Source organism: Pleuronectes platessa, chromosome 4 (assembly GCF_947347685.1).
Source record: "Pleuronectes platessa chromosome 4, fPlePla1.1, whole genome shotgun sequence".
Classification (NCBI taxonomy): Eukaryota; Metazoa; Chordata; class Actinopteri; order Pleuronectiformes; family Pleuronectidae; genus Pleuronectes; species Pleuronectes platessa.
In genome coordinates, this window is record NC_070629.1 from 1,703,241 (window position 1) to 1,724,823 (window position 21,583).

Sequence of the window (21,583 nt, forward strand, 5' to 3'; positions counted from 1 at the left end):
GCCACTAAACCAAACAAAGAAGTATGAGGTCTCAAAGATTACAAGCCAAGTCCAGCAAGAGACAGCTTGGGCCTAAGCCAGAGCTGACCTTTTTGGAACAAGAGAACCCCATCAGAACAGCGAAAGGTGGACTGGCATTCGGAGGAGGCAGCACAATGTCCTAGGGCTGTTACTCAGGAAAAACGGGTAGTGGACAATGAAATGGGAGGGCAAGAGAAAATGAAGATTGGAAGCTAGAAGAACATGTGAGAAATGGGAGTGAGCAACATCCTGCCTGGAGCAACCTATAATGTCCTTTCTTCACCCAAAAACTTCCAGCAATGGCTAAATGAAGATCTATACTCAATTTCAGCTACCCTCAGACACATCCTCACTGGTTGTTAACTAAGTCTCTCCCAAGGTTGGTATGTGTGGAGACACAACCAAGTACCCAAATGTCTGGCGGCAGAGAGAACTGCTACCAATTCCTTGCCCTCCAAAACATCAAGCCCAGTTCCAAGGAAAACTTTTGTCTGGGAAAGCGGAACAGGGCCAGAGTTGGCAAGTAATGATATTCAAGCAACAAAAAAACAAATACCAAACTTTTTTGAGGTCTTGATGACATTGGAACATCTGCTCCCAGGGGTCGCCATGGCTTCCAACTGATCCATGTGTTCACTGTCTGTGTAGTGTCTTGTGTGCTGTGCTCACACAGATGGGTCAAAAGCAGAGGCAAAATTTCCCCCATTGCATGTAGTGTATGTGCATGTGTGTGGGACCAAAAGTAATCTGAATCTTAATGTCTTGGCCAATGGAAGTACATCCCTTCAGACCTGAATCTAGTGGACGCTGGATCAAGGTCTTTGCCACCAGCTGTGGCCTTTCTTAAGAATGTGTCCTCAAGACTAGGGAGACTTACGACCTCATCGACCCTGCCTTCGACTCTGAGGTACGACCTGAGGTGACGAGTCTGACACACATTACCAAACACCTGGTGCACCCGCAACTCTTTATACACTTTTCAAAGTATAACATTTTTCTCACAGCAATGGCACACATGATCAACAAAGCTTGCTCGTTCTCTCACTCTGTCATCCACAAGTGTCATGGTAGGCACACCTGTCAACCAACAGAGGAAGAACTTACGAAAGCCAAGATGTGCATTGTTAGGAGCATCCAGAACAAGTGTTATGCAGAGGATCTCAAATGTGTAACCTCAGGATCCAACCTCCCGTCCTCAAGCAGCCTGTGGAAGTTGCACCCTGTTGTGGGTAACGACAGACTTCTGAGAGTAATAGGTCGCATAGGTCACTCAAAAATCAAAAAACGCATGAAGTCCTGTCGCACTCATGGCTGAGGTGGCCGCAATAATGAACGCAATACCTCTCATCCCAGTATCATCGGATCGGGAATCACTTCTCATCCTTACCCCAGCAATGCTCCTGACACTCATAACAGTCTACACCACCTCCTCCAAGTAACTTTAAGGAGCGGACCTCTTTAAAGAGCAATGGAAGCAAGTTCAAAACCTTGCTAATACCATTTGGAGCAGGTGGAGACGTGAATACCTCAACACTTTGCAGTTTCGTCACAAGCAGCAGTCGAAGAGGTGTAACCTTCAAAACAGGGATGTTGTTCTATTGAAAGACAATCAGGCCTTGGAGAGACGAATGGCCCATAGCCATCATCACAATGATTTTTCCAGGCAGGGATGGATTAGTTCGGAGAGTTGAGGCAGAGGTCCCCAAGGACAGAACTAAAATGACCTTTTCTCATCTAATTACAGAAGTTGCTCTGCTTTTGTGTTCAAAAACTGACTCTTGTTAAATTATGTTTGATCTTTAAAGACCCCAGAAAAGGATTTTTCTGTCCCTCAAATGTGTGTTCTGTTTTATTGTGTGACGACACCACCTTGTGGTAATTCAGGTAACGTGTTTTGCTATCAGTGTCAGGTTTCGAGTTGTAAATCCGCCCAGAAGTAGTTCATGGTTATTAGAGATGAGCCGGATACTCGGCTGAAACGAGTATCCGGTACGGATAAAGCACTTTTGCCGAGCACGAGTATTATACGAGTAATACGAGTCAATATCTGTGCTCGGACTGAATGAAAATCCTCACACAGCGTCACAGCGCTCCTCCCCTTCACACACCGCTCTGCTCACTCACTCAAAGAACAGCTCTCTGTCTCTCAGTCACTCAGGTTCGCGGGTCTTTTCCGTTAACGTTTAGGGTTTCTTCAGCTTGAAGTTTGTTTTTATTTCAGTTTGTACTTACTTATTAACCAGTAGAGTTCTGTTAAACGTGGGTTCGTTCAGACGTGGTGCTGGTAGAAAGCGACTCGCGTTGCGTCTCTGCCTGTCGGAGATTTTTTTTTTTTTATTTTTAAAGTTTTTTTTTTTTTACTTTAACGGTTTAAACTTTTTTTAAACCGTCAGTTGGCTCTAACCAGTTTTATTTTACTTCACGCACTGAGTGTCTGACAAGTTCTAGGTAGTAGTGGTATAAAAAATATTACAAATTAAGCTACACACACACACACACACACTCCCCCTCTCTCTCTCTGTCTCTCTCTTACTCACTTACACACACACACACATACACACACACACACACACCTGGTGTGGAAATAAATTAAAAAAAATTCAAAGTTAAAAAAGAAAGTTATGTTGAGTATGAAAACACTTGTTATTACATTTCACTTCATAATTGCAACAGCATGTGTTGTATTCATTGTTACAAAACTTGTTCTGTAAATAGTTCGTTTGCTATTGTGATCAAAATCATTGATCTGAAGCTCAATGCTGATGCTGTCCTGTAATAGTTTTCTAATCAGCAATAAATATAACAATTTCTGATCAACCCATATCAATTGCATGCTTAAAATAACATACTGGTTAAAGCCCCGCCCATTTCAAGACAACCCGGCCCACTTCCGGGTTAAATCACACCCACTTCCGGGTTAGGCCCCGCCCACTCCGAGTACGGATACGGATACAGATAATTGATATGGTTAACAGATACAGATAATGCTGTACTCACTCATCCCTAATGGTTATTATTATTTGTGTTATTCACAGATCTCAGCTCTATGTTTAAGTTATGTTTATTCTTCTTGCGGACTAACAAATCATCTGTAAATGTTGTTGTCAGACAGATTGTTTCCTTATAACCAAGGGGTTATCTTGCCATATGTTTGTGAGATTCAGTTTTACATCGGCTGTATTGCTAAGCTAAACTAACGTGTATCGCTTTGTCTTTTGAGATACGAGCTGAGGCGTGTTGTTTAGTATTTATTAGCTCTGTAAGCCAGATTGTAATTTGCCATCTGTGTATTGTTTATATAGTTTCACCAATTTATTAAACTTCGTGAAAATTGACAATCCTCGTCACATAGTTTTTACGAAAGTGTTAAACTGGTTGGATACCTAGCATCATCGGCTTGCAAGACCTTCACAGTGATTCTATTAGATAATCATTCCTTTAGCTATGGGGGTTTTTTAATTAAAAAATTAGTGCTTTTATTATATATATCACATCATCTGTACTCAATTTAAAAACAATTCCTCAAGCCTAAAATGGGCATTAGACGTTTTTTTATATGCAATCCTGTTAATTAATCAATCCAATTCTCTCATCCCAATTCCTTTGGTGTGCTGTTGAGTTACACTATTGCAGATATCAAAGTCATATTGCTGTCCTAGAACCTAACCAATCTATTATATTTAGCATATTTTGATCAACGAAAACTCATGGTAAAAATAACAACAAACCAATCTTCTAAATATGTTGTATTTCGTTCATTAATTAGTAGTCAATTTTTAAGGACACCTGTGCTTACTGGCATGTTTCTGGACAGGTTTTCCTTGATGAGATGTCCTCTATGCGTCTTTGGGTGTCCATGCATGTGTCTGACCACAGTGGGTTCCACTACCGCCAGTTCCTGCTCAAGGAGCTGATAACGGAGCTCTACCAGACACCACCTTCCACCACCACTACCTGTTCATTGCAGCACCAGTCCACCACAGTCCCCAGCATCAGTCTCCACCATCAAAACCATAACCAAGCTAACAGGGAGCTGTCGGAAGCTGCGGCAGCAGGTGAGGGCGAGAGGCAGCTCAGCTTCACTACAATCTTTCAGCTCTTCCACCAGGAAATGGAGCTGTGCTCAGACCTGATACAGGCCTTCCCTGGACACGAGACACTCTGGAGTCACAGGTGAGGCTACAGAGGTGAACATAACACAATTATAGTTTACATTTTGTAGTGACCTATTATGAGACTAAATTGTACAAGTCATAAATATGTGAAACTGAAGCATAGTTTTGCTGAGCAATTTAGGTTATGTGCAGATCATGAAAAAGAGACATACAAAACATACAAAAAAAATTTTTTGTATGTTTTTTTTCTTTGTTGTGGTATGTAACTAATGTTATACAGTGGTACAGGCTTTTAGTAAAGATTTAAGATGTTTGTCTGAAATCAATACAAACATCACATTTTATTTGTGTAGCCCGTATTCACAAATCACAATTTCATGTCTTATAGGGCTTTAACAAGGTGTGACAACCTCTGCCTTTAAGCCTCAACAAGAGTAAGGAAAACAACAGAAAAAAGCTTTAACAGGGTAAAAAGAAGGTAGAAACCTCAGATAGAGCCACATGTGAGGGATTCCTCTCACATGACGAACAGAAGTGCAATAAGTGCCACGTGTAATGGAGAACATCAAAAAAATAAGGGTATTTGCAGCATTGTTTAGAATAAATACTTTTTAGCATAACTGAAGGTCAATGAATTTATGGATTATTTTCAATAATGGTAAACTATCTGAGTAGAAATATTGTATATCAAGCAGTCTTGTTGTAATCATATTCCGGCGTCAACAGCCACCACGATCTTGATCCACCATCACGATTGGATGCCACCATAATCCACAAACATTATCTTTTGCGGCCACCGCAATACCTACCATCAGCTGCCACCTCGGCCCTGCTCCACCACCACTGTTAGATGCCAACACGTTACAGGATCAGCCATTATTATCACGATCAGCCAACTAGATACAGGATCCGCCATTACGATCACAATCTCTGTTACTCGATCCACCATCATAATCCACGATGTGGCCGCATCCACTGCCCTGGACCTGCGGACGATAAGGTATAAGGACCCCGGGGAAGAAGTCAAGTCAGTAACATGTATTGATGAGATATTAATTTATTTGATGTGATGAGGAGGGAGGAAATGAAGGAGAAGCTGGGAAGAGAAGCTCCATGTGTCATGTCCCTGGACATTCTAGACCCATAGTGGCATAACTAAGAGCAGGTCCAAGACAAGCCTGGACCGGCTCTAACTATAAGCTTTATCATAAAAGGAAGATTTTAATTCTACTCTTGAACGTGCAGATGGTGTCTGCCTCCCGAACTGAAAGTGGGAGATGATTCCACAGGAGAGGAGCTTGATAGCTGAAAGCTCCGGGTCATACTCTACTTTTAGAGACTTTAGGGATGGCCAGTAAGCCTGAATTCTTGGAGCGCAGTGCTCTAGTGGGTTGATATGGTACTATCAGCTCTTTAAGGTATAATGGTGCCATATAACATGAATTAGCCAATGAATGATGACTTCCGTGTTTTAAAAAGCCACCTGTTATTCCATGTTCCTTTGTCACAATGGTGAAGACAAAGGAGCTGTCTGAGGACATCAGAAGGGCTATTATAAGCAAACACAAGACCTCCAAGGGTTTCAAAAAGTACCATACGCCGCACAATAAACCAAACAAGGCAATACGCCGGGTTCACACCGGACGCGGAAGCGACGCCAAAGCTTGGCGTAAGCGCAGCGCCAAGCCTTAAAAAACAACTGGCTCCCATCCACTCCCATGTTAAACCGTTTTGCTGGTCACACCGGACGCTGAAGCGTCGCGCCACGCCAAGGCTGCCTAGCGGCCTGCAGCGATCGTTTCGGCGTCGAGTCTATTTATTTCGCTTGACGCGAGCGTATTGCGACAGGAAACACACTGGAAAATGATTTTAAACGATATTTGATCACAATTCGCCTGTTCATGAATATATACTCGATACATCTCAATACATCTTCTCAATCATTTTCTATGCTATTGCACATTGCTGCTTTTACATCAATTAATACAACAATTCAGATTAATCTGATCTCCATTTTTATTTAGAAAGTTCCCCCCACTTGTCAATAGTGATTTAGTTATGCCGTCAGCGCTGTTTAACAAGTGATTCTGCTCCGCTGCACTTTTCTAATTGCACAATGCACAATGTGTGTGTGTGTCTGCTCGTCTCTGTTCCTTTTCAAACAAACTGACGATCACGTTGATTACGTTTAATTATTCATCTGTGATGTCAGATAATGAATCTGGATCATTCCACTTACTTTAAGCCGGATTTCCTGGCTGTGCATGTCTTGTGTTGTGTGTGGCAGGTTAAACTGCATGCGCACACAATGTTGTACTGTTTTTTTAGCAGTAAAGTACTAGTCTCAAACTCAAGAGTGAATTAAACAAGCACAAAGTAAACTTCAAATACAGCAAGTGTCATAATAACTCCTGATTAGTGATGGTATGTATTGATAAAGTGTAATGTGAGCGCAGGTCAGCGAGTGAGGAGGAAAGACACAGGAGAATCAGACCTTATAATGTGCGACTGTCTTGCTGCTGTAGAAGTGTCAGTAATAATGCAGAGGTGGGACGCAGACTTACAGAGAACCACACTCTGTTGGTCTGAGCTCGGCTTGCTTCAAACGGGTCTGAGTGTGTGTGCTGATTCATCGCTTTAAGTTTGTTTGGAGGGCTGAAAGGCACCAAGTGTGAAATCACCCTTCCTTCCAATATTGATTTTGCATATGGTCGCGGCAAAATGGCTCGATAGTGCCCCATACAAAACAAAGCATCCTAGCAGCATATTTCACCAACATGTATTGAAATCAGTACATAGACACCACACAACGGTGCTGGCTTTACCGGCACTTTCACAACACTTACACCGCAGCAGTTGTAGTAACGTCAGCCACTACTTCTCCACTCTTCCGCTGGCTTCCCCCTGGTTTCCTACATAATGTCCTTATCTATAAAAGTAGAACAGCCAATATCAACCTGCATTTCAATGAGCTTTGTTATGAACAAGCAGTAGTTGTCTACTAGCTAATGTGAAAAGAGTCCAAACACACTAGACATATTGAAATAAGATATCAAAAGTGCATATAGGGATGGCCAGCTCTTTAAGGTATAAAGAGCTGGCCTGTTGCATATATCCATGCAACAGCAAAGATGGCGCCACGAACGGCTGCTTCGGCATGTTGGTGTGCACTGCTGTGTTTGTTTTTAGTATTTAATTATTTTTACTGCGACCCTACTCTGATTACTTTGACGATGGACGAGCTTCTTACCATCAGGGACACAACACCATCCGATTTATGTCCCAACTTCCTCGCCTCTTCCGGGGATTTAGTGGATTTACTGATCAAAGGTGCTCGGCCACGCAGCGAGACTTAGGCGGAGATGGAGAGGTAAGCGCGCTGGGGCTCTTGTGCGCTTCAGGGAGAGGGGATTACGCTCACCTCTCCCAAGCATTCTCCTCTCCAATGTTCATTCTCTGTGCAATAAGATGGACGAACTGCGCCTTCTCATCTGGACAAATAGAGACTTTTACCTTTCTTCTGTCTTATGTTTCACGGAATCGTAGCTGACCGAAGCTACTCCGGATTCTGCCGCACAGCTGACCGGCTTTCAGCTGTTACGCGCGGACCGCGACCCGATCCTCTCACGCAAGGCAAAAGGCGGAGGGATTTGCTTTTATATAAACCATGGCTGGTGCAGCGACGTGAAAGTAATTTTACAGACCTGTTCTCCGGACCTGGAAACTTTATTCATCACCTGCAGACCGTTCTACTCTCCCCGTGAATTCACCTCTTTTTCCTGGCTGGAGTGTACATCCCCCAGCAAGCTGACGTGCGCGAGGCTCAACGACAACTCGCGGAGCAGGTACTGGGAGTGGAGAGAAGGAGAGAGAACACGTATTCCCCTGTTATTGTTCCTAGGGACTTTAATAAGGGGAACTTATCTAACGAACTCCCAAAATACAAACAGTTAATCAAATGCCCGACCAGGGGGACAATACTCTGGACCACTGTTACAGCACCATCAGCAAGGCGTATCATGCAGTTTTCCGTGCTGCTCTGGATCTATCCAACCACGCTCTTATTCACCTGATACAGACAGAAACTAAAACTTCGAAACCTGCTGTGCTGAGATCCAAGAACTGGAGCAGCAGAGAAGCTGTGGAGGAGCTGCGTAACTACCTGGAAAACACAGACTGGGACATTTTCAGAACAGCTTCTAACAGCCTGGACGAATACACAGATGCTGTGACGTCCTACATCATCTTCTGTGAAGACAGATGTATTCCAACACACACCAGAGTGAGTTACAACAATGACAAGCCCTGGTTCACATTAAAGCTCAAACAGCTTCGTTTGGAGAAGGAGGTGGCCTTCAAAATTGGGGACATGGATAGGTTCAGACTGATTAAATACTCGTTTGGCAAGGAGATTAAGGAGGCCAAACGACAGTATTCGAAGAAGCTGGAACAACAGTTTGCAGCCAACGACTCCTCGTCAGTATGGAAAGGCCTTCGGGTGATCACCGGCTGCAAAAACAAATCCCCCCCCACTCTTTGGAAGACTTGAAGCTTGCAGACGAACTGAATGACTTTTACTGTAGAGTCGACGAACAAAGGACCAGGTCTAACCCTTCCCCACCCTGCATCGACGGACTCGTTTTGGTTCCCCAAGGGTTGCGCGTGTTAATTCCCCGCCAGAACACTAGGCACAGTAGCGTGTTTTGTCGAAGACACAAAAAAGAGACATCTTCTTCGTCAACTGTATATTTACATCGCCACTGCGGCTCCTCATAGCCTTTTTCTGGCGGACAAATCCGCCAGTCAGTGATGGGTTATACAAGTGGTCGTACTGACGGATCTCTTCTGCCAAGTGCTCTTCTATTTGGTCCATATTCGTTTTTCTAAATCTTCCGTGATTTCTGCCGGTATTATGGGGTAGCAAACCGGAACCTAGACTCCGGACGGGATGTAGTAAGCAGACCAATCACAAGCCTTGCGGGCTGCTTGAGGCTCGCGTCGCTTTGTCGTATAGTTAGAAAAAACACAAGCCGCAAGAGGGGGCATGCAAGCACTCAAGGGGCGTGTTGCGTGTCTTGCGTGCTTGCGCGCCTGCCTAAAATCCGACTATAAATCGGCCTTAAAGCACTGTGCGGATCAGCTGTCTCCAGTGTTCACGGACATCTTCAACACCTCACTGGCTGAATGTGTTGTACCCGCCTGCCTCAAAACATCTACCATCATCCCCGTTCCCAAGAAGCAGAGGATCACAGGCCTTAATGACTACAGACCAGTCGCCCTGACCTCTGTAGTAATGAAGACCTTCGAGCGCCTCGTGCTGACCCACCTCAAGGACCATAACAAACCATCTCCTCAACCCACTGCAGTTTGCCTACAGAGCCAACAGGTCCGTAGAAGATGCTGTCAACATGGGACTCCGCTTCATTCTCGAGCACCTCGAATCCCCCGGCACTTACGCCAGGATCCTGTTTGTGGACTTCAGCTCCGCATTCAACACCATCTCCCCAGCTCTTCTCCAGGACAAGCTGACACAGCTGAGCGTGCCTGAGCCCACGTGTAGGTGGATCACTAACTTCCTGACCGACAGGAAGCAGCCTGTGAGGCTTGGCAAGCTTGTCTCTGGGCCCCGGACCATCAGCACTGGAGCCCCACAAGGTTGTGTGCTCTCTCCTCTACTCTTCTCCCTCTACACCAACAACTGCACCTCCAGCCACCCCTCTGTCAAACTCCTGAAGTTTGCCGACAACACCACCCTTATTGGACTCATCTCCAATGGGGACGAGCACCCTACAGAGAGGAAGTTAACAGCCTGGCTTCCCGGTGCAGCCAGAACTACCTGGAGCTGAACGTTTTAAAAACTGTAGAGATGGTAGCAGACTTCAGGAGGAGCCCAGCCCACCCTGTGTGACTCCCCAGTTAAAACAGTGGAGTCTTTCAGATTCCTGGGGACGATCATCACACAGGACCTGAGATGGACGGAGAACATCACCTCCACCATCAAGAAGGCCCAGCAGAGGATGTTCTTCCTGCGGCAACTGAGGAAATTCAACATGCCGTGGAAAGTGATGGTTGAGTTCTACACAGCCATCATTGAGTCCATCCTCACCTCATCATTCCCCGTCTGGTTTGCTGCCTCTACTGCCAAGGACAAGGGCAGACTGCAGTGGATAATTTGGTCAACCGAGAAGGTCATCGGCTGCGACCTGCCGGCTCTCATAGATCTGTTCCCCTCCAGGACCAGTAAGAGAGCAGGCAAGATCATTGCTGATCCTTCCCATCCCGGTCACCACCTATTCCAGAGACTCCCATCCGGAAAAAGGTTCCGGGCCATCGGGACTAAAACCTCACGTCACCTGAACAGTTTTTTCCCTATGGCAGTGGGGCTCACAAACAAGCCCCCCCCCCCCCCCCCCCCGCACATAATTTATAACTATATATTATTGGCACTATCACCAATCTCTACACCTTAGAACCGCACGTGCCCATAACTCTCTTACTGTTGTTTTGCAATAGTGCTTAAAAAGTGTTCTATGGTGTGCCTTTATGCAATCAATACATTTGGTTATCAAAATAAAATATAAAACATTAATATTTAAAATATTAATATTAAATCATAACTTTAATTGGTTAAAGTTCTCGCGGGGCACCACCCTTCATAGAAGGGAAAGATAGCCAATTTATTGATTAAGATCAGTCTCATTTAGATCTAGTTCAATTAGAAATCTCAATATTTTACCATTAAAGATTATATAATGAACAGGGAAGGCTATGGAGTTCTTAACAGTGTTACTGTTGGCAAAATTCACTTATGCAATATTAATGAAATAACAATTGTGAAAGAAGAACATTTATTATGAACATAATAAAGTATAAAAACACAAATTACTAAACAATCAAACTAACTAATGACTAACTGACTAAATATGAGTGTGTGTGTGAATGTAAATTAGGGGCCTCCCAAAATGGCTGACCAAATTTCACACCTTTGTAGAATGCTTTCAAAATGGTAGTTTATCCCCTAAGATAAGAGCCCCCCCCCTTCTTCTGAGGTTGCTTTACGGGGGTAGGTTTAACTAGGTGGAGACTATGCGTGTGTCTGTGTAGATGCTATTCAGATAATGCAAGAGTCAGAGAGACCTACAAAGGAGGCCTGTGAAGGGCCTAACTAACAATTACTTTCAAATAACTTGTTGCCACAATATCACAACACATATCAAACTTATGAACACACACCGATTTAATAAACAGTCTTGCTTAGCGTAGTATAATTATTAAGCCCAGATTTTGTTACCAGTCTGAGGGAAAGGGGAAAAGAAGTTGCAGTCCAGTTGCAGTTCTGTGACGTCTCCTGGCTTTGTGGTCGTAGAGTTCTGCATTCGCGATTCTGTCGAGCCGTGTGCTCAGATGCTGGTTGAAGTTCTCCCACAGGACATCGCGTCGCTACGAGGAGTTTTGTAGAGCTTGAAGGGCGAGGATATTTCCTTGAGAAGATGAGCTGGGAGCTGCACCTTTGACCTCTGGTAGTTGGTGGGAAGAGAAGATTAGGCTGGGGCAGCCAGGCCCTCTCCTCAGCAATGCAGGAGAAACGGCTGGAAAGCCCTGCTGTCCTCGGTGGGTGGATGGAAAAGAGAGCTTGAGCAGCCTTCCGCCCTCGGCGGGATGGAAGAAGAGAGAGCATTTTGGGGAGACCTCTCCTTATATTGGCCCCGGTGACCTCACAGGTCTTGGACCAGAGTGACCAATAGGAGTGACCCTCGTGGTTCTTGACACCTTTGTGTGACATTGCCCAGATCACAGGAAATGCAGCATCCTGTTACATCCTGGGAGACGGAGTTCCTTGACTGTCTTAAGATAAAGGGAACATGTGGCACTCTGGGAGACTGACTTCACTCCAGAACATGCGGCTTGCTTGTTTCAAGTTTGACTGAAAGGAGGCCTGTGGTTTGCACAAAAAACATTTCCCAACACTGTATATATTGTTGTTCTATATTGTTGTTTTTATATTGTTGTTTGTACAGTGCACCAACCACACCAAGGCAATTTCCTGTATGTGCAAATATACTTGGCAATAAAAAGAATTCTGATTCTGATATATATATATATACACTACCGTTTAAAAGTTTGGGGTCACCCAGACAATTTCGTGTTTTCCATGAAAACTCACGCTTTTATTTATCAAATGAGTTGCAAAATGAATAGAAAATATAGTAAAGACATTGACAAGGTTAGAAATAATGAATTTTTATTTGAAATATTAATTTTGTTCTTCAAATTTTGCTTTCGTCAAAGAACGCTCCATTTGCAGCAATCACAGCATATGGACCTTTTTTTGCCACTCTGCCTAGAAGGCAAGCATCCTGGAGTCGCTTCTTCACTGTAGCTATGACACTGGCGTTTTGTTGGTACCATTTAAAGAAGCTGCCAGTTGAGGACCTGTGAGGCGTCTGTTTCTCAAACTAGAGACTCTAATATACTTGTCTTCTTGCTGAGTTGTGCACCGGGGCCACCCACTTCTCTTTTTACTCTGGTTAGAGCCTGTTTGTGCTGTTCTCTGAAGGGAGTAGTTCACATTGTTGTAGGAAATGTTCAGTTTCTTCGCAATTTCTCGCATTGAACAGCCTTCATTTTCAAGAACAAGACTAGACTGATCAGTTTCCCATGAAAGTTCTATTTTTCTGGCCATTTTGAGAGAATAATCCAACCCACACATGTGATGCTCCAGATACTCAACTAGCTCAAAGGAAGGACAGTTTTATAGCTTCTCTCACTAGATAAACAGTTTTCAGCTGGGCTAACATAACTGCAGAAAGGTTTTCAAGGGTTTCTAATCATCCATTAGTCTTCTAAGCTGTTTAACAAACACAATGTACCATTAGAACACTGGAGTGATAGTTGCTGGAAATTGGCCTCTATACATCTATGTAGATATTTCATTAAAACCCAGACGTTTCCACCAAGAATAATCATTTACTACATAACCAACAATGTATAGAGTGTAATTCGGATTAATTTAATGTTATCTTCATGACAAAAACAGTGCTTTTCTTTGAAAAATAAGGAAATTTCTAAGTGACCCCAAACTTTTGAACGGTAGTATATATATATATATGTATACTACAACCCTGTTGTTCCGGATGCCAACTCAACACTCTCACACACAATTGTTCTTACCATTATTCCTGTACGCTGCTGTAAAAAGCTATTTTCATCATGTTTACAATAAATAAACCATTTAACTTTTTTTAACGTAACACAACCGCAGCACACCTTTGTAATTTAACATTTTCGCTCAATTTCTGTCATTTCCATGACCTTGTACTTTAACAAACGCCTTCTACAGAATTAATCACATCAACTTGCAAATGTGGTCAGTGCAAAAAAACAAGCTTGATAATAAAATGTTTTCCTTTAACAGAATGCCTGAGGCTATATCACCCTGAAACCGATGTTCCATTAATTTGACCACACTCAGCGCCTCAAAGGATGTGACATTTGCTTGTCTGACCAAGCTTAATTATGATGATGACATTAATATAACTATTCCAGGTCTCTCTCTCCTCTCTCTCCCCCTTTATATTTTTGCAAGGTTTTGACCTACTATGCCTTCAGATCATGTTACATTACATTACATTGATTTTGTTCAGTGGCTATTAGCGATGAGGAAGCAGCAAGCTGATTGGCAGATACAGAGTGGGTGGGCTGGGGTTAGGGTTAGAAATCCCAGTGTGAAAACATTGGTGAAGGTCAGGATCTTCGTAAAACTGGGTAACTGGGATTTAAGAAGAAAGTTCTTCTTAAGAATGGTTGGTGAATGAGGCCCAGTGTTCCCTGTATAAATAAAACACGCCCCCTGGAAAACTTGCGTACGTGGATCTGCCTCAAAGTTGCCCTTATTAAACCATAAATGGTCAATGCAAAGAACCTCTTTAATATTTCATTTTCCTGCTGACCAATGAGTTTTCTATGGTGAATCATGGCATCAAGTGATGAAAAGAAGAAGCCCAACTCTCTTACACCAACATCGAGGAGCTTGTTTTATTTTTATTTATTTCTTTTTTTTCTCACTGTCAGAATGTGAGGGGCCTTGGTTTATTGCCTCTTAGTATTTTAATAATCCTAAAACTGCAGATGTATTAAATTATGAGACAGCTGTTAAATTACCAATGTATTAAATTAAATAGAATATATATTTAAAAATTATGAAAATAGGCTTTTAATAGAAAGGTTAATATTCTACATGTATAATCATATCATACACATAACTGTCGGTTAATGAACCCAGAGTAGTGAGTACTGGGTGGGTTTGCTTCTGTCGGGTCGGTCTGTGTAATACTGGACTCAGTTCAGCACATAAATCCAAGATCATCATAGCCGTTAAATACTTGTTTCTTCCTTATTCTTCTATCTGCATACCAGTGCAAACATCAAGATTCAAGATTCACCCAGCATTACGCACAAATGTCCCAGCAGTATTTCTATTTACAGCAATCGGACCGATTACTTACCGATTAAACACAAGTGGTCTCCTAACCTCCACAATGGGACATTATTTAGAAAAATGGAAGTTTGAAGGCGAACAGTTTATCTATTTTTTGTAAGTGTTCTCTGTTGCGCTCTTGCGCACTACAGCACAGACGATTTTACACACACACAATATAAAAGTACATTCGTACTTGATACAGGCGCAGTGTTATAGAAGATATTATTAAAAACTATTAATCACTCTGTAACAGCTTTATTCCATTTTACCATAGTTTGCTTTAAATTGTTTCATATCTTTTTCAATTGAAGGATATTATGGATCAGTTATGTCATGTGAGCACAAATAACGTTGGTTTTAATGAAGTGGATCAATAATCTGGCTTCAATTAACCTCCTCACATTTGCATCGCCACTGTCCTGTCTCCAAAGATTTTGTACACATGGGTTAAAGTTTGTGTAAAAGTGAACAGATTCTCCTGTCAAGTTTTTATCGATCCCAACGTTTGCGTGAGAAGTGGCGTACGCACAAAATGGGGTCTGAAAGATGCGTACACAACGGTTATAAATGAGACCCCATGTCACCCATATTCAATCTATCCTGTAGTATCCTGGGTATTACAATTTTTCAGAAGAACTAGAGATTTGAACAGACTTGGTGGCAAAACCACCAGACAAGACATAAGCCCTATGAGACAATTTTTTGTGTGAATATGGGCTATACAAATTAAATTTGATTAATTGATTTATTGATTGATCGATAAGTCTCTCAAGCCTAAATGTACACACTTCTTTTTATAAATTGGGTACATTAAATCATCTCCCATGTAAGTTACCATTTGCAGTTTAACATGAAATGTTTCAGTTGTGAAAGAAGCTTTCAAGAGCTTCACATCAAGCAAGAACTGTTTTGGGATGAATATAATTATATTTTGAACTTTGATAAATGTGTTCATTAACTGTGCTTTACCCTTCATGACCAGAAAGAAGGTTAGAGAAGAGACATGTGCTTCTTTAATTAGGTTAAACAGAATATAGTGATAACATGAAAAAAAAAAAATCTTGGAAAAAATGGTTATGTGCTAGGAAAAGGCCTTGGCTTTATTATAATTAAATGAAATGGTGTGAAAATGTTTGTATCACAATCTTTTCAAAGAAAAACATAAGCATACTTTGTGAAACCGCCATGACTTTGACTTTGGGCTACAGAAATTAAATTTCAATTATTTTTTCTGCCAAATGTTGAAGGATTCCTCTTAAGGATGTTGTGGAGGTATCAAATTCCTATGCCAAAATATTTGATCACCAAATTATATTCAGGTCATCCTTGAGTCCAGGTGAATGTTTGTGCCACATGTAATGAAACTCCCTTGGGCGTTCCTGATATACTGTGCAACGTAAGGTCACTGAACTTGTGACCGTCGAACTCCAAAGTCGAATCAGTTCATCTTTGAGTCCAAGTGAATGTCAGTTTGAGAGTCTGTTTGTTGTCATTAACAGTCAATCTTCTCTAATTACGGTGTGCAAAGAAATGGGTGTTGCACACACTGAGGAGGAGATACAGGTCAGCAACTGAAATAAATCTGCAGGTCTACTACCTGCTGTTCCTGTGTCTTTGATACTTGCTAACTTTGGTTGATGCTGGACAGTATTAACTAAAATGACCTTGGTAATTACAATAAATAATGATTAAAATTGTGAAACTGATAACCATTTCATCCCTAGGTTAAACCTGTCATTCCAAAACTGTGGAAGTAGAGTTTAACCAATCCAAGATAAAATGATGTATTTTGTGCAGTACATTTCGATAATAAGATGCTTAAAATATGTTTCCACCACATCCAGGCGGCATATCTTTTACTTGTGGCATCAGTGGAGGAGGGAGCACCAGAATCACTGCAGCAGCAATGGAGGCAACGACTTGGTTCATCTTATGTACCAGGACCCAGACCTGCTAAAGGACATCACTCAAAGCTGTACAGTCCGGGGTGAGATTGTGAATGGACAGAAACATGCCAGTGAGCTAATGGAGGTTGACAGAGTGTCCTTCCCTGACCAGCGTGAAAATAAGCGACTGAAGAAGGGTGTCCCGCTGCCTGACCCCCCCACCCTATCCTCTGAGCACAGTTTTGTAGGTGATATCATTGACAGGTGCTCTAGCCCTGAGCAGAGACACTTTGCCCTGGCATACAAGAAATGGTTAGACACTGTAATTGGTCAGCAGCCTTGAGAGAGAAAGAGAGAACAGTTAGCCCAATCGTTTCATAACAATGAAGTTGCCTTTAGACAAAGAGTTAGGATCAGCTTACCCAGTGTAGCTTTAACAGTAACTAATGATATTTCAATTGCAGTGATGACTAAAGAAAGCAGTCACTAGGCATCGTAGTTACTGTCAACCCTACTCACAGTGAGTAGAGAAGATTGGGGTGGGATGTCTTCCCTCAGCAACATATGTATTCTCTTGAGCTTCTTCTGAGCCATTAGTTTTTCAGAATGAAAATGTGCACACATAATCCTATTGTTTCACAATGTCTGTTAGATTCTGATGTTATTTTAGGTTTCTTAATCCCTTAGACAAATTTCCATTGTTCATTTATTGTGGTCTTGGCATTCATCCACATGGTATTTCATTTCTGTTAAACAATTTCTGCCAAGACCCTCTATTAAGCTACCACAGGAGGAGGAACAATGTCTTTGCGGAGGTGAGAGCTTTTCAGAATTTACACTTAATCTTAATCCTTACAAATCATCTTTGTTAGACCCAATTGTAAGGAATGCCAAATTAGCCAATAATATTGATAAGAATACAGAAATAATAGATATTATATATTTGACCCAATAAATTGTGCCATAATTTAATTCATTTAAACTCAATTTATTATTTTGAATGGCATCTGTTTTAAGGAATTCCTTCTGATCCCTTAAAAGACTTTTCAAAAGTGATAAGCTGAAAGCTGAGTGGGTAGCGAGCAGTGGTAACTGTCACAAAAAGTGTGAAAAATGGCATCCTTGAAAGATCCTTAAATTATATTTAACGTAGGTAATGTTTTGAATTATACTCATTATTTGAATTGACATATTGCCAGTTTTTTAGTTAAACATGGAATACATTGGATTGAGCCTGGTTCTTAAAGTTCAGTTCACCGGGAAAAAATTCACTCATTATCTACTCACCACTATGTTGATGGGGGGTGGGTGAAAGGATTTAGTCCATGAAACAAACTTCTGGAATTTCAGAGATAAACTTAGTTGCAGCAGAATCCAATACAATTGAAGTCAATGGTGACTTACATTTCACTCGTATTAGAATAATTAGACTCAGAACAATGTAATTTGCACCGTGTTATAAGCCTAAATGTCTGCTAATATCTTCCTACGAGGTGCATTAACGTACCCTCGGACACACCATCTAGTGGCTATGGATGCTAGCTTAGCCACTTCCTGTGGACTTTAAGGCTTAAAACATGGTGTAAATGACACAGTTTCTAGTTGAATATGAATGCCTGGGCTTGCAGACACTTGGATGACACCACACGAGCAGTATGGAGGCACGTTATGTTTTTTCTATTTTATTACGTCTGAATAAGGACTCAGAATTGACTTCATTTATTGGATGTGGCTGCAGCAACGATTACACCTGAAACTACAGTGTTTGTTGACTCATACACTTCACCCACCCCTCCATCGCCAGAGTGGTCAGTAGATGATGAGAGAATTCACATTTTTCTGGGAACTATCCCTTTCTTAAATGTTTTCCTAATCAAACTGGAAGAATCCTCGTTCACTTCTCACTTCTTGAAGGGGACATATTATGCCCATTTTACCACAGTTGATATGGTTCCTTGGGGTCTTAATGAAACAGCACCCTTTTTACCCTGTCTAAAACAGCCCTCCTCAGATTGACCTCTTTTGAATGCCCCGCCCCCCTCAGCCCCGGTGAGCCTGGCTGCTAGAGCCCCAGTTCCCCAGCGCAGCCCCGCAGTGGGAGCTTGAGCTGGCGCAGCATCCTTCCACACTGTTGAGTCAACGTTTAGAGGTGTCCCGGGGGTCCCTTGTTTATGCGGCCACTTTAATGTCTGACGGGTAGCAGCAGCGAAATAACGCTAGCAGTAGTCAGCTGCAAATATGACTTGACCTCAAAAAAATTCTGACAAAAGGTTTCTCAGTGGTTTACAGTAGTATCAGATGTACTTAAAAACATACTAAAAGTTTACCAAAGTTTGACTCCAAGAAAGGCCCCATTTTCAAAATGGCCGCCGTCAGGTCCTTTAAAATGACCATTACTCCTTTGTTAACCTCCTAGACCAGGAATACTGGTGCCTGATACATGTTTTGGCCATTTAATATTCTAATTAGCATATTTGCATGATAGATGAGTGAAAACAAGTACATTTATATATTAAAGTAATTGGTTACAAGCATATATATGCGAAAAATAAGTCAAATTCGACTTAAGTAATTGCATACTTCTCTTTTTTCATATTGTTTTGCCTTGTGTTGGTGGTTTCTGTGGTACATAACCATTTTTTTTATTCCAATAAACACTAAACTAATAAGAACTGTGTGGTACTGTAAAATTAGTCAAAACAGGGCTGCCACGTGAAGGCTCAGTACCGCTAACCCCTTTTCATTTTGTGTGTTTTATTTTTATTTTACCTTTTTTATAATGCATTTTTTTTTGTCTTTTGTTTTTTATATATTTTTTAAATACTTTTCTTATTTATACACCTTGCAGTGTGACCTTAATTCACCATTAGTCGTCACACTCTTCCTCCCATTGAGGTTGATTATAGTGATTCTCACAATTCCCAATTTGACATGGTCCACAAGCAGGCATGCATGGTAGTCCATATGCCCTGCAACTGCACCGTTGTGTTTTGCAGGCAGTTGTGCAATTACAGTGTATCATCTGCAGGAGGCTTTCTGGGGCAGCAGTCTTACTAGTCATAACTGGCAGGAATCGGTTGTCCACCAGTTTCCATCCCCAATCCACTGGGTTCAGGTCACCTTCCTTTCCAATCCACACCATGATCTGGAAGTAAACCCTTTGGCAGTGGTATTTGGTTGCGGACTCAGTTGGAGGCAGACGTTCTGGGCCAACAAATGATTTGGCAGTGGCGATTTTCTTGCTAAAAAGATTGTAACGCAAAGAGGCAAGTGAATCGCTACTCTTTCCGCCAAACAACACTGCCATTGCCTTGGTCCCATGGTCCTCTATGACATTCCTTGCTTGATGTTTGAGCAGAAACACATTTGCACAGGACTGGATGGTTGACTCGCCATTCACGAGTTTCTGGAATGCTGTCTGTTTGCCAACACTAAAAATGCGTGAAGTTGTATCACATCCTGTGAAGGCGTGAACAAACAGCAACTGGGAACACAAGTCACTATCCAGGACTTGTTTCATCTCACTGATGTTGTACACCTTAGTAGCTTTGGACTTGTCTGAACGAAAATAGAGGCCTCTATTTTTCGTCCCAGCATAGAAGAGGAGAAGAATTAGTAAATCTGTATCCTCCCCTATCAAGGTTGTGGGCTGATGTTCTGAGGCCTTGACTGCAGCTTTGACAATGTCCACGTCTACGTCACCTGGAGCATTGATAACAGAGCAGCCCTTCTTCTCCAGCTCCTCGGTCATAAGATGGATAAGTCCTTGTTTGTTGCAAGATCTGGAAAGGAAATCATCCTTTCTTCCCACAAACTCAGTCTCTGCATTGAAGTTAACAATGGGGTGAGTGTTTTCACAAAAAAAAACATTAAGGTAGGCCTATGTATCGAACTGTGGGTCAAACATTGTGATACAAACCAAATTGTGAGATTGGTGTACCGTTACAGCCCTAGTAATCTCATAAAATCATGTATTCCATAGGTATATAATTATGCCAGGGCAATTTAAACAAGTCCAATGAATTCCTAGACCCAAAAAACATGGGATTAGACACCAAGATTACTTTGCTAGGTAAAAAAATGAAGCAGTTAGGATATTTCAAGGACTTCCTGCCCATCTTGGACGCCATCTTGAAATTTACAACTTTCTAGTGGTCAAACTTTGGTAAACTTTTAGTATGTTACTAAGGACACCTAATACTACAAGAAATAGCTGAGAAACCTTTTGTTAGAATTTTTTTGAGGTTAGGTGTTTTTTTTTCATATATGCAGCCGCCTACAGGGGAGCCGGGCTCCACTAGCCGGGGGGAGCCCCTAGGGAGCTAGGGGCTCCCCCCGGCTAGCATTAGCTCGCGAGCTAACTGGGCGGGTGGAGCCCGGCTAGCGTTAGCTCGCCTGTCCAAGGCATAGTGTGACTATGACGTTTATTTCGATCGTAATCCGATTTGACACACTCTAGTGTATCGTTTCTGACATAGAGGAACCACAATAAATCGCGGGAGTTGTTTTTTTCCAGAGTTTTTGGGACGGTAGACATGCCAGATACCCAAATTAACGTATAGAAGCACTAAAAAGTGGAATTTTCATAATATGTCCCCTTTAAGATAAATTTGTGGAAATTCATTAAGCCCTCACTTCTTGCAATGGTAGGTTTTTACTGTAAGATTCTGCAGATTCTCATTCTGAGGGCAGGGACATTCATTACCCATATTATCTAACCTTCTTGATTTTTTTTTTCTTGAGTTGATCCTTGGTTGCTGCTCCTTGTTTCATTTCAGTCCTCTAATTCTGTCCCCAATTCCTGTAGCTACAGTCCCTGACAAAAGTCTTGTCACTTGGGTACACGTTGACCTTAAGTGCCCCTCAAATATATTTGTAATCAGTTCTTTTTTACAAGAAATGGCTAATTTCAATCCCAACAGCTTTTGAAATAATGTTTTGGTGCCAAACGAAACTGCTGAAAAGCATTCTAAAGTTCACAGCTTGGTAAAGCCCACTGAGTCAGTTTTTGCAAAGACAAAAGTCTTGTAACCTTGTCATATGATGCACCCAATCCTAGATTACAGCCTCACCTGTGATCA

The 21,583-nt window shown here is 42.0% G+C and overlaps 1 protein-coding gene across 2 annotated transcripts in view; it reads left to right on the top strand.

Moving 5' to 3' along the window:
- ptar1 (protein prenyltransferase alpha subunit repeat containing 1) overlaps window positions 1-20,406 on the top strand; it is a 50,116-nt gene extending 29,710 nt beyond the window's left edge. Inside the window, exons 6-7 of one of the 2 annotated variants that reach the window (XM_053420097.1) lie at window positions 3,836-4,194; window positions 16,461-20,406. In XM_053420097.1, coding sequence (XP_053276072.1) covers window positions 3,836-4,194; window positions 16,461-16,845 — 744 coding nt within the window. In that variant the 3' untranslated portion in view covers window positions 16,846-20,406. The remainder of the gene's footprint in view (window positions 1-3,835; window positions 4,195-16,460) is intronic. The other variant, XM_053420098.1, reaches the window with a different exon arrangement.
- Window positions 20,407-21,583: the final 1,177 nt, after the last annotated feature.